The sequence below is a fragment of the Leptonotus elevatus genome, chromosome 1 (assembly GCF_054856555.1).
Source record: "Leptonotus elevatus isolate MCC_2025b chromosome 1, RoL_Lele_1.0, whole genome shotgun sequence".
Taxonomy (NCBI): domain Eukaryota; kingdom Metazoa; phylum Chordata; class Actinopteri; order Syngnathiformes; family Syngnathidae; genus Leptonotus; species Leptonotus elevatus.
Genome location: NC_141239.1, coordinates 10555064 through 10575442, shown reverse-complemented (window position 1 = coordinate 10575442; position 20379 = coordinate 10555064). Strand labels below are relative to the sequence as shown.

The 20379-nt window shown below is 39.6% G+C and overlaps 3 protein-coding genes across 4 annotated transcripts; 1 reads left to right on the top strand and 2 right to left on the bottom strand.

Annotated features, from left to right (window-relative positions):
- Positions 1–33: 33 nt before the first annotated feature.
- On the bottom strand, positions 34–4128 carry LOC147180679 (uncharacterized). Its single transcript, XM_086081943.1, has 4 exons — positions 3746–4128; positions 3412–3500; positions 3194–3278; positions 34–1885 (listed from the first exon to the last, which is right to left on the bottom strand). The coding sequence occupies exons 1-4, from the start codon at positions 3993–3995 to the stop codon at positions 990–992; spliced, it is 1320 nt and encodes a 439-aa protein (XP_085938069.1). The 5' UTR covers positions 3996–4128; the 3' UTR covers positions 34–989.
- A 1539-nt stretch (positions 4129–5667) lies between these two features.
- Positions 5668–12357, bottom strand: casq1a (calsequestrin 1a). Its single transcript, XM_086074222.1, has 11 exons — positions 11955–12357; positions 9794–9887; positions 9612–9712; positions 9353–9464; positions 9114–9187; positions 7303–7433; positions 7173–7218; positions 6990–7044; positions 6799–6899; positions 6564–6638; positions 5668–6491 (listed from the first exon to the last, which is right to left on the bottom strand). Exons 1-11 carry the CDS (start codon positions 12189–12191, stop codon positions 6198–6200), a joined length of 1320 nt encoding a protein of 439 aa, XP_085930348.1. The 5' UTR covers positions 12192–12357; the 3' UTR covers positions 5668–6197.
- Positions 12358–15324: 2967 nt separating this feature from the next.
- On the top strand, positions 15325–20319 carry LOC147180677 (crystallin J1A-like). Of its 2 annotated transcripts, none has more exons than XM_086082634.1 (10): positions 15325–15398; positions 15632–15695; positions 16539–16715; positions 17113–17211; positions 17311–17403; positions 17506–17662; positions 19188–19303; positions 19383–19460; positions 19554–19693; positions 19825–20319. In XM_086082634.1, the coding sequence occupies exons 2-10, from the start codon at positions 15632–15634 to the stop codon at positions 19918–19920; spliced, it is 1020 nt and encodes a 339-aa protein (XP_085938760.1). In that variant the 5' UTR covers positions 15325–15398; the 3' UTR covers positions 19921–20319. The 2 variants fall into 2 exon arrangements, with proteins under 2 accessions (XP_085938760.1, XP_085938751.1); XM_086082625.1 differs by lacking the exon at positions 15325–15398 and adding an exon at positions 15415–15524.
- Positions 20320–20379: the final 60 nt, after the last annotated feature.

The window sequence follows — 20379 nt, the reverse complement described above, 5'->3', positions numbered from 1 at the left end:
TTATTTGCAAAATATAAAAAAGGAATTGAGAAATTGCTGGATAGTTTTCTTTACCGCCGTACAAAATTTTAAAGACAAACATACAAAGTCAGTAGTTATTTAACCGTAACCTCTCCAGGATGAAAAGACAGAACTGAGACAAAGAGACACCAAGTAGTGAGTAAAGTAACAAACAATAAAGCCAATGCCAATTCAAGTATCATAACACACAACTTACAAGCAAACAGGCTTTAACATATCATATGGACAAAAAGCAGACTCGTTATCAAAACTAGTTGAAAAAAAAAAAAGGCCCTTGTAGAGTAATAGTAAGACATCAAATACCAGAATGAACATGTGCCCGAGTTATGATCCCAATGCAAGAACTGCAAAATAAAAATAAAAATACTCATCGCAATTGTCACTGCATCACATCACACTGCAACAAGAACTCGAACCTTGGAAAACATCTCAACGTGATGCAGTGCAACAACAGCGTGTTGGATCAATAGATGGCGATTAGTGAAGACAGTGACAGTGATAAAAAGCTGCCAAGTGTAAAGGTCTGCACTTATTTTCCTTACAATAAAAAAAAAGATGCAATTAAGCAGACACACTATGTCAACCTCATCATCTATTACGTTGTCGAACCCGAGAACTTGTTCCAGTTACAACAGAACATCAGTGTTTGGTTTTTTTCTTGAAAATAAAATAAGAAGAAAAAAAACGGCAACGTTTTGATGGAACCTTCATAGCATTTGCAGTCTGAGGTAGCGAACAGTGCAAACATTCCCAAATAAGCCCTTTCACGCGGCTTCTGTAAAATTCAGATGCTACAAATCTCACCTAATACACAATTTCTCTTTCAAATTTGAAAACTTCCATCGGAATGAACAGGAATGAATGCGAATAAAACGGGAATTTGCTGAATTGAAGGTTGTTGTCAAACGAATCGCCTTTACGGGAAAACGGCAGCTTTGTCGCGTGAAAGGGGCTGGCAGGAGTCTCAGCTAAAAGCCAGCGATGGTCCGGAACGACGGCACCAGGATTCCACACGGGGTGCGCTTGTGCCTGTCCAGATTCCCCAGGAGCCTGAACTTTTTCCCGCACAAGTCGCATTGGTACGGCTTCTCGCCAGTGTGAAATCTCAGGTGCGTTTTGAGATTGACTCGCAGGCGGAAGCTTTTGTCGCAGTGTGTGCATTTGTGCGGCATCTCCCCCGTGTGGAATCTCACGTGGCGGCGGAGACTCTTCCGGAGCGCAAACGCCTTGGAACACTTGGAGCACGAGTACGGCCGTTCGCCCGTGTGGAAGCGCTCGTGGCGCCGGAGAATCTTGCGGTGCTTGAACGCTTTGCCGCAAGCGGCGCAGGCGTAGCCGTCGCGGGAGCGGGCGGGGATTTTCTGGAGTCGCCAAACGCCTTTGCCGCACGGCGTGAAGCAGCAGAGGCGGTGGCCTGTGTGCGCGCCTTGGTGGCGGCGCAAATCTTTCGGCACGGGTGGCTTTTTACCGTCGCCGTCGCTCTCCTGATGCTTCGCCTCAGACTTTTCTGCAGTCTCCATGTCGACTAGTTGCACCACGCACGTGCTCGTCAGCTTTTTGTCCGGCGAGGCGACTTTCAGCTTAATTTTGAGGTTTTTCTTTGTCTTTGGCGAGGTCACATGATGCCAAAGGCCTCCCGGCGCCGTAGTCAGGGCTCCGTCGCAAAGGGAAGGGCTGCTGGCCGTCGTGCTGGCGCAGGCTCGAGGAGGCTCCGCCTGAACGGGCGTCTCGGAGCTGTCAGGTTGAGGCGCGGGAGACTTGAGGGTGAGCGGGAAAGTAAACGAGCCTTCATGGCTTGGGCCGGGTTGAACCGCAGGAGGCAGCTTCTTAGCTGGTGGGCTTTGTGTAGGCACACATTTTTCATCTGCAAAAACAAAAATGAACTCATTCACTGCCATTGACGGCTATAGACGTCAACAATTCACTTGAACTATTTCTATTAGTTTGACTTTTTTTCCCCACTTTTGTTAACAAGAGTATGAAAACCTAGAATTAGTTTTATTGTTCATTTAGAACAGATATCAAATCTGTGATTAATCGTGAGTTAACTATTGAAAAAAAAGATTATTAAAAATGTCAAGACGATTACAATTTTTGATTGTAATTAATCGCATGACTTTAATAGTTAACTCAGGATTAATCACAAATTTTATATCTGTTCTAAATGCACAATAAAAAAAATTCTAGGTTTTTATACTCTTGTTAACAAAAGTGGGAAAAAAAGTGAAACTAATAGAAATAGTTCAAATGCATTTTTGACGTCTATAGCCGTCAATGGCAGTGAATGGGTTAAAGTGGATAGTTTCAATAATAAACCTTTACATTCTGATGCCATTCACTTAATACTATGCACCAAGCGAAGTATCTGTAATCTTATTTAAATTTATTTTAGCAATATTGTGAGAATATCGATAACCGCGACAATTTTGCTGAAATAATTGTGGTATTAAATGTTCCTCCTATTTCATCTACGCACCAGATCATCGTGTCGGCCTAACCGGGCTTAAAAACAAGCCCCAACATGGGCTTGGCTAGCCTGCGTTTACATTCCAGGACTGAAAATCCAATCAATGTGTGTGAACTATGATTTAACAGAGTTAATACACTCTTGATGCGATTCCTTCTTCGGGATTATGGCTGAACAATTTTGAAAAATATAATTGAGATTCCCCTAATATTGAAAATCAAAATTTTCAAGGTCCTCTTCCCATGTGCTTTTTTAAACAAGCAAGCAATAAATTTATTTAAATTACAATAAACAATATCAGATTCATTATACATGATTGTTTCGTTTTTATAGGTTAGGCTTATCATAAAGGCAACATTGTATGGAATGTCAGTAAATCTTAAATAGTGTTACAACAATAATGCAAACAAATCCGCTGCTTTACCACTTACATTTTTCCTGTTTCATGAAACAATAATATGTAAACATGTGGACTGCACTTCTCCAGCATTTAACGTAACTAGACACTAAATAAAATATACTTTAAATTGTATTTTTTTATCTCCAAATTGCAGCCTTTGCCTTTTGATAATTTCCTTCTACTACATTTGCGATGTCGATTTGAATTCAATTGTTTAGCAAAAACGCACCAATAGAGGCATCCGCGGTATCAACGCGGTATCAAGTGCAACAAATGTAAGTAGAATACTTTATAGTTTGTCTTACCATCCAAAGTAGTGTCTGCCAGTGGCCCGCTGTCTGTTTCAAGGATGCTGAACTCCGGCACAGTCACAATCTCGGCCATTGCCTCCTTCAAGAACCAAAACAAACCATCCTTAACTGATAGTTTGCAGCCCAAAGTAAAAGCAGAAACACAACTACGCTCAAAATCTCCTCAACAACAGCACAAACGTTCACTCCTGCTCCACAGCCAATTACTTCACCTTGACTCGTGGATTATTTCCAGCAAAAAGAACGTTGAGGCAATCCTGCACCTTCATTTCCATTTCGCACTCAGTGGAACAATCGCCATCTGCAAAGGGGAAGTAGGGTCACATTCCTATGCATTGAGAGGCTCTACACGAGTCCTCCGATAAGTGCAAATGAGGCAAAGTAATCAGTGTTAAACTGTTAATAGTACCCTTTTTTTTTTTTAGCGCATGCAAGTTAAGTGTGTTTAGCAGTCAAATGCCGACGAAACAGCGACGCTTGGCCAAAAGCGTCGGTCGCTGCAGGCTAACCTTCGAAAGAGGAAGTAGCATCGGTAAAACAACATACACGACAACTCGAACGGTGGCTGAATGTCCTCGTCCACTTGGACCCCAATGCTGCGCGTTCTTTCTGCAGATGACACACTATCCGGAGACTCGTTCCCCTTGCCGTTGTCAGCGCGGCCCACTTCCACGGTCGCAGCCCAAGCTCTGCATCTGCTCTCGAACAGTTTGGTCAACTCCACCGTGGCGACTTTGACCAGCGCAGCCAGCACAGACTCCACCTGAGCGTGGATGTTTACGGCGTCCGCCGACATTTTGTTTGCCTCTTTGCGCAGCGTAGTTATGATAAAACAACAAGTATTCACGAAAGATTAAACGTTGCCTATCACCAAAACATCAATAACCACATGGCTTGCACCAACAACAGCGAGCGTAAGCGTATGCGCATGTGCAGTTGTGCACAAAGGTGGTACGTGATACAACTTGTCACGTGACCTAACGTAACACCGTTCATATAAATTATTTTGTATTCTGATTCTAAACTACATAGAAACATCGACATTTACATAAAAACATCAAACAATTCAATGTGGGGGCGGGGGGGATACAGCAGCAACAGCAGCAAACACTTTTTTGGTTCCTGCTGTTTGCTGTCTTCTTGCTATATTTTCCATTTTACGCACGTGTAGTGGATGATTTATTTCCAAAACATTCCGGTTCGTCAGATACTTTTTTATAGTAGCCGCATTTTCACACCAATTTTTTCTAATACTCTCTTTTATTATTATTATTATTATTATTATTATTATTATTATTATTCATGATGTAGTTTTTTTTTAAACTTATTATTATTTTTTTTATATTGAGAGAAATATATCAGCGGACAATAATAAACAAAAAGCAGTTTGATGTTGTTTGGAAACAAATACTTGATGCCTTGTAATTAGCCCAATACTATCGAGTAAAATTGATGTATTGGATATAATATTTATTTACCATTTCTGCAAATTATTTATTGTCTTCTTTTTTGGACAATTTTTTAACCCATGAGGTTTAGGGTTTGAATCTCAGCTCCGGGATTTTCTTTGTGGAGTTTACATGTTCTCGTGTTTGTGTGGCTTTCTCCAGGTAGCCTACTCTTTTATGCATATTTAGTTAACATAACTAAATTTCAGTTATAGAGAACGTAACTATTATTTTTTTTTTAACGAGTAAAATAAAGTGTGAACACGTATGCAACATAACCATTTGTACTTAAATAAGAAATAAGTACCTATATACAAATGAATCACAAGAAATCAACTAAATATTATTTTCGGGAAAAAAATACACACCTTTAAGAACAAAGACTCTAAATTGTCCAACGATATGAATGTGAGTGTGACTGAGGTGTGTCAGAAAAGCCTTCTACTAGGACTGATATCACAAATGAGAGACTTTGCTGCACTTCACTGCACTCCTGGAAGGATTTTTCCAGGATCTTAATGGTGTTCACGTCTTGAAAACGGGTCCCCATGGTGATTTCCTTGAGCTTGGGAAAAAAGGGGGAATCACACAGCCACGTCAGACGAGTAAGGAGGTCCTGCCACAATGCTCACTTCTTTTCGCACATTGAACAAAGCAAGCACTGCAGAAGCTTTGTAAATGTGCTGGTTGAACATCTGGCCTACACTGAAGGAGAGAACTTGTAGTTTGGATTTAAAATATGCAGGGTATATCTTTTGGACATCACTCCTGGAACTTTTCAGACAGATGTACAGTGGGGATCGAACTTTAAATTGTCTGATGTTGGAGTAGAAGGTAATGATTATATACTGTATGTCTTCTATATCCACTGTAGCAAGACTATAACCATGTGTATTAACCACACTTTACTGTCATCATAATCATATTTTTGCTTGGTTATTTGTCTGAAATGGAGTTGTACAAAATTTCTTTAGAGGGCTACGTGTCAATTGTTAAACAAAGTGTCCAAACACACAGCCGTTGGTGTTTCCGTCCAAATCTGTCATTTATTTAAGACTTCACAGTAAGTATTTTCTCTTGTTACAAAAATAAAATATGGCTGTTGTTATACTTCATTGTCGTAGAAAACATCTATTGATGTACAGTGTTGCAATGATTTGGCAGAGTATGCTGGTGATACGTAAACACCCATCTGTAAAAAGCTGCTAGCACCTTTGGATTTGACTTGACGTTTTTGCACCGAGGAAAACAAGAAAAAGAGTGAACATATATTAAATATGATCCAGTACAATACTGCAACCCTCCAGTACTGAGTAAACGCCAACCTTAATCATATCAAAGTACTAGCAGTACTATTCAAAGATTTGATTTTTTTCCCACCAAAGTCACATGAATGAAAGTATTGTGCATGGCAATAGATTGGGGAGTAATAATGGAATTTAGTTAAGATGACGAAGAGATGAGATGAAAACAAATGATTGAGATGCACTTGCTGTTCATATTAGCACTTTAAATTGCGTTGGTCAGATTTAGATGTATTATGTCCTAATTTAATAATCATCATCGTCGTCGTCGTCGTCGTCATCATCATCATCGTCATCATCATCGTCATCATCATCATCATCATCATCATCGTCGTCGTCGTCATCATCATCATCATCGTCGTCGTCGTCATCATCATCATCATCGTCATCATCATCATCATCGTCATCGTCGTCGTCATCATCATCATCATCATTATCAGGATCAATTTCCCCTGACAGAACGTCCTCAATCCAGTCCTCCAGTTCGTCCGCAGATGGCATGTCGTCGTCATCGTCCAGGTCCATCCACACGCTGTCAGCCTGGCGGGGAGCAACACGTCAATAGTAGAAACGCACCCACACAAAAAACACACACATCAAGCATCAACTTACATCGTCAGCTTCCACAACACCGATCTGAGGGGAGGACAGGTCGATTCCGAAAATCTTCTCCCAGTGAGGCACAAGCTGAAAAGAACAAGGAAATGTTCAACTGACTTTGGAAACCACTTTTGTGTTTGGAAGAAGTCGCAGGTTGATTGTGAAAGGCACATTTGAGTGGCAATTGATCCTCCACCAGTGAACTTGTTAGTCAATATTCAGTTTAATCGAGTAGAAATATTCGTACCAAGGGGAAGTCATCAGGGTCAATCCAGATAATACTGAGGTGAGGATGTTCTGTGTTGTCCTCTGCAACTTCCTTCAGGATCTCCAAGAACTCAAAGCCATCTGAAGAGTAAAGAACCAAATTGAAGAGAACGTCCTACATGCCTTTTGAGTAGATTTGTTCAGTTTCATTCTATGAAATGTTTGATGTACCAGGATCAGACTCCTCAGCAAAAGCAATGATGTGTTCGCCATCAACATGGTCATCCTTTGGAAAGAGTACAAACGCATTGCACGTAAAAAAACAACAACAACTTTCAAGTCAATTTCCATGCATGGATTGAATAGCAAACATTTACAAATGTCTATATTGTTGTAAGACAAGAACGTTCTTACCCAGATTTCATACATGTTGTAGGGCTGCAGCTTCCTTAGAGTTGGCCTTCAAAAGCACACACACACACAAAAAAATCACGTTGTGATTTTTCCACTGGAAGAATAAACTTTCCATAGAAAATGGACTCACCTGTCATTATCTTCAATGAATTTCACCAGCTCTTCCTCAGTGTAAGGTTTTCCCGGGATCACAACTGGATCATCCAAGAAGGGTTCATAGAAGTCCACCTCATTAAGCTTGAGGTCCAAAGCCTTGGCAACCTGTTGCCAATAGTTCAAATAATTAGATAGTCACACAATTGTCAACCATCATACAAAAAAAGAAAGCAAAACTGAGCTGTACGAGTGTTGATAGGCTGCATGGTGAAATAAATTGATGAGTGTAGTCATTTAATTCAGTTTATTTTATTTATATTATCTCTTAGAGAAAGCACAAATTTACAACAAATCTCAAAGCAATTTTAGTATGAAGCAGACAATAGAAACATGTTCTTCGAATCTTCATGCCAATTGAAAAAGATGTTTATAATATTATGCTGTCATATACAGCTAGGCAGTTACAAAACTGAGGAAAATTATATAAAAGTTGATAGAAATCCATCCATCCATCCATCAGTCCGTCCGTTTGTCCATCCATCCATCCATCCATCCATCATCCTTCCATCAGTCTGTCCACCATCCATCCATCATCTATGGTTGCATGCATGCATGAAACCATCCATCCATTTTTCTGTCCATCCGTGCATGCATGCATCTATCCATCCATTATTTTGTCCACCCGCCCATCCATTAATCTATCCATCCATCCATGCATCCGTCCTTCTGTCAATCAATCCGTCTGTCAGTCCGTCTGTCTGTCCATCATCCATCCATCAATCCATCGATCCATCAACCTATCCATCGACCTATCCATCCATCCATACATACATTCATGCATGTATGCATCCATCAATCCATCCATCTGTCCATCATCCATCCATCATCCATGCATGCATCCATCCATCCATCCGTCCGTCCATCATCCTTCCATCTGTCCATCATCCATCCATCCATCCATCATCCATGCAATGCATGCATGCATCTATCCATCCATTATTTTGTCCACCCGTCCATCCATTAATCTATCCATCCATCCATGCATCTGTCATTCCGTCCATCAATCTCTCAGTCCGTCCGTCTGTCCATCTTCCATCCATCAATCCATCAATCCATCCATCGATTCATCGATCCATCCATCGATCCATCCATCGATCCATCCATCGATCCATCCATCGATCCATCCATCGATCCATCCATCAATTCATCCATCCATCCGTCCATCATCCATGCATGCATGCATACATGCATCCATCCATCCATTATTTTGTCCATCCGTCCATCCATTCATCTAATCATCTATCCATGCATCCGTCCTTCCGTCCATCAACCCGTCAGTCTGTCCGTCTGTCCATCTTCCATCCATCAATCCATCGACCTATCCACCCATCAATCCTCCAATCCATCCATCAATCCATCCATTCATCAAAAAAAAAAAAAAAAAAAAAAAAAAGATCCATCCATTCATCCATTCATCCATACATCCATACATCTGTCCACCCATCCATCCGTCCGTCCATCATCCATCCATCATCAATGCATGCATGCATGCATGCAGCCATCCATCTATTATTTTGTCCATCCGTCAATCCATTAATCTATCCATCCATCCATTAATCTCTCAGTCTGTACGTCTGTCCATCTTCCATCCATCAATCCATCCATCGATTTATCGATCGATCGATCCATCGATTAATCCATCGATCGATCAATTGATCCATCCATCCATTCATCCATCCATCCCTCCTCTGTATTGTTGTATTAAATTAAATCAATTATAAAATACATTTAGTCTTAAAGTTATTGATATGATATGAGTAAGTATTTTGTTTTGTAATGACCGACCTTGGCATTGAATGTTGCATAGAACTTGATGTGAGGATGGAACTCTTCGGCAGCATCAGTAAAAGCCTCAAAATCTGAAATTTGACACACCAGGGTATTGACAAATGTATGAGGAACAAATATGCATTTATTACTTTCAACATAATTTTCCATCCTCATTGCAAAGCCATCATTTAAATCAAACTAGCAGACACAAATTCAGTCACAGATTTTCATGCCACCACAGTACAGATTCTTACGTTCTGACTTGTGACTCTTAAAGTAGCCCACCAATTTGATATCCTCTTCGATGTTTTTAAAGCCCTTCAGTTCCCTAATGTTGTCAATAATTTCCACTGGGTCTTCAAGGAGCTGTGAAGGAAATGTGAGGTCATGGAGGAGAGAGAAAATAGACAACCAGCGTAAGACACCGTCTTTAAAGAAAGACACAGTACACTGAGAGACTTTTCCCTCCTAGAAATCGGGAGCTATTAACTGGGAGATTATATCCTCACGAACATCAAAGATGAACTCCACAAGAGTGTCTGCCGCGAGCTCGCCATCGTACTCGACCACTTCGTCATCGGTGAAGATGAAGATGCTGTCAGACTCTTCAAGGCCTGGGAACCAAAACAGAAGGTTATACTTAAAAAAAAAAAAGGGAGTTTTTAGATAGCAATGATGAATTTATCACATATTACCCAGTTTCTTAGCTAAAGCCTTGTCAATCTTTGCATCAATGAGACCAACTCCAACGTCCTCATCATCAAACTCATCTAGGACTTGGGCGGCAAGCTGTACAACAAACAAACACAAAATGTCATCTTTATTTGTCAGAACAATTTGTGTGTTTAAAAGAGCCGCATAACAAATGTATCAATCAGTTTCTGCACTGTTGTTTTTGCTTCTTTTTGAGAGTTTTCTCCACGAGTTGCTTCATGCCCTTAAAAGCCTTCTTTATCCGTGCGCTGCTTATGCACTTTCTAAATCTGTATGAAACTTGAACCTTGTGACTGACAGTTACTTTCACCAATGGGAGCGTCACATTCACAGGCGTCTGCACTGAGGAAGTGGATCGAGGGGGTTGTCGCAGTTTGTTTGGAGCACACACACATCCAATACAAAAACACAAAAATACATGAGCTTTGAACAGCTCCTTTTGCTGGCATAAACAAACTGTAAATATGTCAGGATAACATCTATCTATGGTGATTGTTTAATTATCCTTGCTGTAATTGCATTGCTTGAAGTTATTTATTCAAAGTTATGCCGGGGACCACCACGGCAATACGATGATAAAAATGTCATTCCATGCCATGATAATAACATCACTTCTCTTATTGGATGATGCAGTGATCATCGAGATTTGATTTGCTGAAATCCAAAGAGGAAGTATCTGTTTTGGTCGTACTGGGCAATGGCAAGCATGCAAAACTTCTTATTCTGAATGCCAACATTCAGAATAGAGAAAGCAGAAATCAAACTATTTGTTCCTTTTTTTTGGAAAAAATAAACAAAATGCTTAATTGTCTGATTTCTATCCACGCAAACTTAATGAGCGATGACTTTCGCGAGACAAACGGCGCAATATTGACATTTTAAACCCCACAGAGCACCTGATCCCTAATATGTGGAACCTTTGCCATTACCTGTTACTAATTATAAAATCTTATCGGTTATATGTGAATATAAATACATTAATACTTCGAAACACAAACCTTCGGCGTACTCAACCTACCACAAAAGCAGCTCAGGATAAATATATCTAGAGAGCCACACCAGCTTCAGGGACTATTTTGGTGAGTTGGCAGTGATGTTCAGTGCTCCGAGATCCGCTGACACGTACAGTACTGCAAGTGTCAATCACAGCACAGAGCTGAGCCGGCACAACTGGAGCCAGAAGCTCTGACGCTGGCTTGTAGCCGCGACAGCCCCGACGGCCCATACAGAGACCGCCTGGAGGCTGTCAGGACGACGTGATATGCTAAACGAGTGCAGCTTCTCCATTTTGGCTATAATTGAATGCTTTATGATTACATGGCCTCTATTTAAGTGACAAGGATCTATTTACGTAAACTTGATATAGATCTAATGCGGATGAGAACAATTATTGTCTGATAATTAATGCTCTCACGTCAAGCTGGATCAAATCATTTCACAAGAGGGTTCAAACTACACATGTGCAGTATTTGTGTATGTTATATCACAGCTGTTCCCACAATGTTGTTTAGGCTCAAAAGTACTGTGACATTTCAATGCACCCCAAAGTCAACAGGTGTTCAAAAATAAAGTACAAATCCTCTTCGCTAACATCTGATATGTGCATACTGTATGCTGAGACTTTAAGCAGAGTGATGATTTCATACTTATCCAATAGGAACGTGGTGAAACCGAGTCTGCTGTTGACAGACAGCCCACAGTTTGACAAAAAGAGTGATGGAGCTGCATCGGCGCACGCACATTTGAAACGAGACATGCGCAAGTCGTCACAGCTCAGCTCTCTGCTGCAGGTGGATGACACTGTTAGCAAGCCACTGACATGTTTAGACATTTCTTTCGAAGCCATTCCCCACCTCATAATGTCCTTTTTGCAAAAATAACGTCATTCAACCACCTATATTCATCTTGATATCCCTTAAGTGCTTTACATTTATTTCAGATTCCGATAACTTTATTGAGTTCTCCCAGTCACAGCCCATCCACGCACGGGAAGCCTGACGGGTCGCCTTTCAGCGCCCCGAATTCAGCACTATTCGAATGAACTTATAATTATTATTTAAGTAAAATAATAATATTATACAACACGAGTCCTAAGCTTTATTATACATGCTATCCTATACCACCATTCCCAACTCAACTTACCTCAAGGGACAACTCCTCTATCTCAAACTGTTTCTGGGCGACGCGGCTGGATCCGGGATGGTCATGGTAGTACACCACCATGACATCATACTTCTTCATCACAGACTTATAGTTCTTGAGATGGAGATCGTGGACTCTGTCCTTGCCGTCATACTCCGGAAAATCCAAGCTGTCTTTGCCCAGTGACAGCCCCACAAAGGACAGCAAAACTGCCACAAACACCCAGGTCCACTTCATGGCTCCTCTCTGGAGTGTATTCAATGTGGTCGCAGTTTCAGAATGTACACAAAAAACTTTGGTGCATGTATGAGGAACCCTTTCCAATCCGCGTCACCCAGAAGAGAGCAAGACCAACTCCTACATCCACCTTAATAAAAACCCCACATGGGCCGCTGGTATTGGGGCACAGGGTGTAAGGGGGGGCTGAGCTAAGTTGGTGTTGGTGTGTGTCTATGTGGGGTAAGATGAGGCGGGGGCCTGCACGGTTGCTGGGGAGACGGCTTTGTGTGTAGGTGTATGTTTCATACATGTCAAATTTGGTTGAGAGGGCAAACGAAGGCTGGGATGACAGTGGAAGCAAGTCGTGTCAATCGCGCAAACTAGTCCTGGAAATGAAATTAATTCAAAGACGCAGCACAGTTCTGCCATATTAAGCAAAGATGTAGGATTGGATCCCAGCTAAAAATAATGGATGAGGTACAGAGAACATATCAGGAGGCGGTGCCGGTGTCTTATTTGCTGCAGTTGGCACCTGCGTAAGACGAGAATGTTGCACTAGGTCACCCAGGGACATGAATGAGAGGAGGGAAGCGGAGCGGTTGGCATACCTGCTAACAAACCATTAGAATAACATAGTATAATCCTAAAACGAGATTTTCACTGGGGACTGAGGACTTATTTTTTTTCCCTCTGTGTGCCCTTTTGCATCTTATGCTTAAAATGGTCACCTGTGATATTACTTTACAAATTGAAATGGAAGAAGTAAACTATAAATAAATGTCGGCAACCGACCCACTCTTCTTATCTGTGGCAAGATATGCGAGCATACAGTATTACAAGTCTGAGTTTGAAGGGAACAGTTGGAAGATGCATTCAATGTGTGTGCGTGTGTAACCTTATACTAGCAATGTGTGTTGTCACTAATAACGGGGAATCAAACTAATTCACTGTAACTGTGAACATTTTGCAGCGATACCAGGAGGAGGCACACTTGAATATCATACATCCAGATAGCACAGTGTAGCTATTTTACAGCTTGTAATTTACACAGCAGCTGCTCTTCCACATTTACACGATGAACATTATGAAGATATGACACTTCATATGCAGATCAGCCATGTGTCATCAGATGTTTTAATAGGACAGCTAATGGATTGGCGACCACCGGCCGTGACATTACCAATGACAAATCTGACCTTTTGAAAGAAGAGCAGTGACAGTCAACTTCAACAAGCCTTTAATTAATGAACCGGTCACAATAGTACGTGCTAGACTGACGCATGGTGTCGTATTTAAAAAAACAAAACAAAACAAAACATGTATTATTTTGCTCCAAATATATATATACAGTATGTATGTATGTATGTATGTATGTATGTATGTATGTATCTATCTATCTATCTATCTATCTATCTATCTATCTATCTATCTATCTATCTATCTATCTATCTATCTATCTATCTATCTATCTATCTATCTATCTATCCATCCGCTTACATTTCACTCAACATCAGTTCATTAGCAAAAGCACATATCTATCCCAAAACGGCTCACACATGCTTCACCCCAAGTTCCTTTCCCAAACAAAGAGTCGGTACTGTCACAACTGCAAAGATCCTTCACAATTGCTTTGGCTCATCTGCATTCACTTAATGCTTTTGCCAAAAGTAACTTGGATGATTTTGCACAGCACCGTGGATCATCTGCAAAAGTTCATATCTCTCCCAAAACAGCTTACCTATGTGTCAACAGTCATACAAGTAGTTAGTGCCCCCAAAATGCATCGTCCCTTTGGCATTCTGTGAGCACTGCAAGTCAAAAGGTGGTTGGTGTTGCTAACAAAATACAATTATATATAAAACTGAGGGGTGGGGGTATTATTATTATTATTATTATTATTATTATTATTATTATTATTATTATTATTATTATTATTATTATTATTATTATTATTATTATTAATTATTATTTTACAAGAGCAGTTTTCAAAGTTTGTGGTTTGACATACTCCACTCACAGTTAAAGAAATCGCAACACTTTTTATTGACACGTTACTTACACATTAGAATGCAACAAAAGAAAATGTAAGCCAAAATCTGTATATTCATGAAAAACTCATCTTCATAACTCCGAGACCAAAAACATCTTGGAGCTAAGCAAACAGTAGAAGTGGCGTAGCTCAGGTGCTACTGCGGCCGTCCCTCAACCTGAAGGCTCCTCAACCGTTCAGTGATTTTTATTTTTTTGTCAATTCTTTATTTTACTCTCTTCCAAGTGTACATATTACTCTAAAACTAAGTCTATTTGGTCCCACTCAAAATAGAGTCAAATTTACTCTACAGAATTTACTGTGTAGTCACTATCGTCTCCTTCCCCCTCTTGGCCATCCATACGCTGCTCTTTGTTTGGCCAAAGATTTTCATCCACGTTGCAGCCGATATTTTCCCTTGCAATGCAGCGAGGAAAAAAACGGCATGAATGTCTCAACCATCCTCTACACTGATCCCCTGTGATATGCTTGACTAATTTTGAAATATGAATAGATGATTTTGCATATTATGACTTACACACTGAAATCCTGCTGACATGTTTTGGAGAGGACAGCCATTAGACTGAAAAACAACTAATCCAGTTCGATCAGCGAGATCTATCCATTTGGAAAATGTGCTAAATGTGGGCACATTGTGCTAACTGTAGGCTAAATGTACACAACTATTTGCACAGATCCACTGAGGCAATTGAGACATGTACTAAGACATTGGCAATTTGATGAAAGCAATGAGAAATGCCATTCAGTTTTACACCAATTGTAAGGTGTTTTGGGGATTTGTCCATGGTATTTTAAAAATGTAATTTCAGTTTCAAGAAATGTGCCAAACCTATGGAGTAATTCTCAACATTACTCTATGTAATGGTAACAAAATATAATCAATGCAGACAGTCAAGGTTATATATTTTCAAATGGTAATTTTCCAGGTGCCCCTTTTCCTGAAAATATGACAAAAAAATATCAAACATACTTTTTTGTGACACTTGTTTTGTTAAATACAGAATGTGCCTTGGCTGGGAAAATGTGCTCAGGGTAGTCGGCGGTATGTTACAGTTGCTAACCTTTGCGGGGCGCTAATTACCAACGAGCTGCTCGGTGTGTGTTCACTTCTTCTTGTATTATGTATCCGGTTATGGCGAATGTGCAACACTGAACATTGCTGCTAAACATTAAAGGTAAGAAAAGAATGAAGAGGAATTATGTCGATCCCACACACAGTGCGGGTCATATTTAGAAGAAGTAATCTAGCAAACTAACAATAGAAGGTCATTATTAATGCAAACGAGTTGCTAGTTTCGATGGTGAGATTAAAGGGGGGAAAAAAAGTTTGGATTATTATTTAATTGAGAAGAATATCGAACATTCAATGTTCTTGTTTAACAATGTAATAATGTAACTTGTTCCACAGATGGCAGCTCTGGTTGACAGAGCAATAGGAGCTATTGTGGGATCAGCAGTTGCAGATGCAGCAGGTAATGTTACAGATTGCAAATAAATGCAACGTTCGTTTCACGCCTTTTGTTCATGATAAATGTAGAGAGCATTTTATATTATTTTTGACGCATACAAAATTTAAATGTCTGCCTGTCTTTCTGTGCTGGTGTATCAGCATTCACAAAATGTTAGTAAACCAAAGACAACAAAATAAACACAAGGAAAAACATTAGTAGCACAGTGCACTTAATGCTGTATACTCTTGCAAACAACAACAACTACAAACAAGCTACACCTCTTGGACTTGATTTTGTTAGAATGGGTGAGAAACTATTTTGGTGTGCGGATACTCCCGGATATTTTGAAATGAGTCCTGAGATGCCAATAAAACAATGACGCTAAATCAAATACAAGTTCTCCTTCCTGCCTTCAAATGCTCTGATGCGACTGACATAATGAAAAGTCTGTCATCTGTACACTTACTGATGTCATTTGGTGTGCCAAACTGACAAAGATTTAAATTTGTCAAGTGGTGCTCAACCCAATATTGCTACACTGAGAAAATCTGAATATTCAGGCCGAAATATTAAAACATGGAATCATTCCTTTGGCATTGAAGGATACACATGGTAATTACGGTATGTTTAATTTGGCATTAATGATTGTGAGGGGTCCTTGTAAAAATGTATCTTACAGGACCCAAAAAGTTTGAGAACCAATGCAGAAGGTGCATCTAATGTTACAGTCACTAAGTGTTTTCTGGTGTAAAGAAAACAATTATATTTAGAATCAGTCATTTCTCCAAATCAATAAGAAATGCCATGGATATAAATTTAGGTAAAACCTTGTTTTCACCCTGTTTGATGACTTACAACTCACAGCGCAGCCCCTCCACTGGGTCTATGACCTCCAGAAGCTGCAAGAGATCCTGGCTCAGGAGCCGAATCCGGAATTCCACTCCAAATCAGCGAACCCCTTCTACAGGAGACAGACGGGCCAACAGAGTTGCTATGGGGACCAAGCTTATGTCCTGCTTGAGTCATTGTCTAAATGTGAAGGTAAAAATAAAGCCGTGCTGGCCCAGCATAACCCTATCAATATTTGTTTGGAAATTAACCATTTAAACCATAATCGATCATTGGTGTAAAATATTTGCGCTATCTTATAGAGCGTTGCTGTTTGTTACTGTAATTATAGTTATAAAAATGTGAGCTTGAATGGTTGTTTGTATACGTATATGTGCATTGTGAGGGTTTCCGTTGATTCTCATTTATCGTCAGCTGGGATAGGTTCAAGTTACCTGCAACCCTAATGAAGACAAGTGATATAAACAATGGATGCCTCGATAGGAATGCTGCATGTTTGTGTATTTTATCATGAAATGGCGGTCATCTTTAAATGTTACTGTTATTAGAATTTTTAGATGAATCTGATTTGTCAGCTTTCTATGATCAGGTCTAAATGTTGATGATCTGAATCGGCGCACACTAAAATTCTTTGGGCCGGGATCGGAGTATGACACGCCAGTCAATGATCCTTACAGACAGAGAGGTGGTAAGAAGATATTCAAATTTGGGGTCAGGACCAAAGATTCCCAATTTTGATGATTTTCTGCTTCAGTCACACTGTTGTATTTGATTATATTTCTTTCAGGTCCAAGACCTCAGCTGCCCATTGAGGGACCATGGAGACACGCTAGTTTGAAAAGCTTCCTGAAGAATGTGGATTCTCACAAAGAGGAGACAGGTGAAAGACGCTGTGATTCAATGAAGATTTATGAAGATTCAAGTCAACGATGACACAATGTATGAAGAGAAACAACTAACCAAGATACTATATTATCCACAGGTTGTGAGACTGACTGCCAAATTGATGGAATAGCTAAATTGGCTCCCATAGTGGCTTTTTACGCAGGGAAACCAGATATGTTGGAAAAGGTTGAGCAGGCCGTCCGAGTCACACAAAACAATGACGTGTGTGTGGCAGAGACTCTGGCAGCTGCCAGGTCAGTATTATTAATTAATTGATTTATGTATTTATTTATTTGTTTGTTTATCTAACTTCATGGTGAGAAAAAAAAACTTGCAAGCTAGGGGTAAACAAACAATCAATCAATCAATTTTATTTCATTCATTTTTAAAAGAAAAAAGACAATAAAAAGCAATATTCAAATTCAAAGTAAGCAAAAACGCACAAAAACAGCAACAACAACACAAATTTAATGACGAGCGGTCAATCAAGACGCTTTCAGTGTTACAAGATAATTCAACTGTGTGTCCTTGTGCTATATATATTTTTGCAGTAGTTGTGCTTTTATGCTTAAAAAACAAACAAACAAATAGACTGAGTAGATTTTGTTTTACAATCCAGATTGTTCCACAGACTGACACCTTGAGTTGAAATACATCGTTCTTTTTGTTTTGTTCTATGTTTAGGTTTGGAAAAAATATCTGTTCGTCTTAATTTGTACTCACGTTCCCTTTTTATAAATTTTGTTTATATATTAACTGGTAACATTTCATAATGGGCTTTGTACAATATTTTAAGGCGGTTAAACTCCATCAATTTATTACATTTTTAAGTTTTTAGTTGTATAAATAATGGGTTAGTGTGGTCTCTGTATCCACAACCGCAAATAACACAAATAGCAGGTTTCTGTAAAAGAAAGATTCAGTGTAGGTTTTAGCTGCACACCCCCACACTTCAATGCAATAGCTCAGGTATGGAACAATCAATGAATTATATAACAATAACAAAGCATTCTTGTTCAATGATTCTTTGACCTTGTGTAACATGGCTATGGTTATATTATACATATTCTATATGCGCTTTCCATGTTAAATGTTCATCAATAATGATACCTAGAAACTTAATTTCATTAGTCCTTTCTATTTCAATGCCTTGCACAGTCAGTGTTGCTTCGACATCCATATTTCTTCAACTGAAAATCATAAATCTGGTTTTACTAATATCTATAGACAGTCTGTTAGCATTGAACCACTTCAGAATATTCTTGAACTCATTCGCTATTACTTGTAATACATTGTATATATTTTTCCCGGCATAAAACAAAGTGGTGTCATCTGCAAACAAAATACATTTGAACAATTTTGAAATGGTTGTAATATCATTCACATAAAGAAGAAAAAGTACTGGGCCCCAGAATTGATCCCTGGGGCACCCCACAATTTACATAACTGTGTTTTGATTGCCTACTATTGAATTCAACATATTGTTTCCTATTTTTTAAATAACTGGCAATCCATTGATCTGCAACACCTCGTATACCACATTTAAACAATTTATGCAATAATATTTCATGATCTAAGGTATCAAATGCTTTTTGTAAATCCACAAAAACGCTTACTAAAACATGTTTTTTTTTTTATCCATGGCTGTGCAAATTTCTTCAGTTAACTCCATTGATGCCATGGTAGTTGAGTGATTGGAGCGAAACCCATATTGGCTGTTACTTAAAGTTGTTACTTAAAGTTAATGAATGAAGATGGTTGTTGTTGCGTTTTCCCCAGGTTCTTGGAGCATTTCATCCTAAATGGTCCGAATCCTAAAGCCCTGGATGCCGTTCTTGGTCAGCTCAATGACCCAAACAGAAAGCAACCACAGGATTTGGACAGAGCTGTCATTGGTATGTGTTGCTATATTGTTGCGGCACTGAGGTCCGAGTTACAGAAGATGGAATAACTTGATTACCGATTAAATTTCAGGGCATATTCTTCAGGTGAAGGAGAATTTATCCAAAACTCCCCAGGAGCTTATCCCAGCTATCTTCCCAAACACCTGAGGTATCAATTCTCTTTTACCTGTCTTGCTTTGAACTTGCTTTGATTTAGCTGTTATCTCATCAACCAAGGCTGATGTGAATTTCCTTCCTTCAGGTTTGCCAGGTGCGTTCCAAGCAGCGCTGCATGGAGTCCTGACAGCCACAAGTTATGAGCAGGCTATCAGAGAAACCATGCGCTGTGGCGGATGCACCTGTAGTAGAGGCTCTTTTATAGGTGCTTGTCTTGGTGCTCAGGTATGACAAATTATTCATTCAGTAGGAATTTATCTCAACAATTGTTGTCAGTCTTTGCACGTTTTCACCGCTTACCTTAGAAACAAATCATGAAAATGACTTTACAGTGTCTTATTTATTTATTCTTCCAGGTTGGGTTGGAAGGAATTCCAGCTTCCTGGGCTTCAAAAACTCACCGATATGAATCTGTGTTGGAGCACAGCACGAAGATAACAAAACAGCACTAGTATTTTTTTATTGTCCCGGAAACCTTTGATTTAGGACATATCTGGAAAATAGTTCAACTTTCACAGAGCATTCAATGAAGGTTCTTGTCAAAATTGTCGATAAGAGTTGGATGTTTTTGTTTCTGTGAAAGTTTAGCCAGTTGCTTCAGTTGTTCTTCATCTGGGTTTGGCTACCAAAAACGTAAGATTAGTTGTGCAGAGTGTTTTCGTTGGATATTGGTTAAAAAAAAGATTGAATCTGACATATTTTTAATTATGTCCAAGAGTGGATACTGTTTCTACTTCCTATATTTCACTTTGTCATAGTGGTCTAGTAAAACCTCTGAGTGTTTGGGGCCATATTAGTCCTTTCAGGCATGATCCCATATTAATAAAATAATAAAGATCAGCTCTTGATCATTGGCAGTTTTGAGTTGGAATTATTCTGTATGTTTGGGGGGCGTGATATTTAATCATACA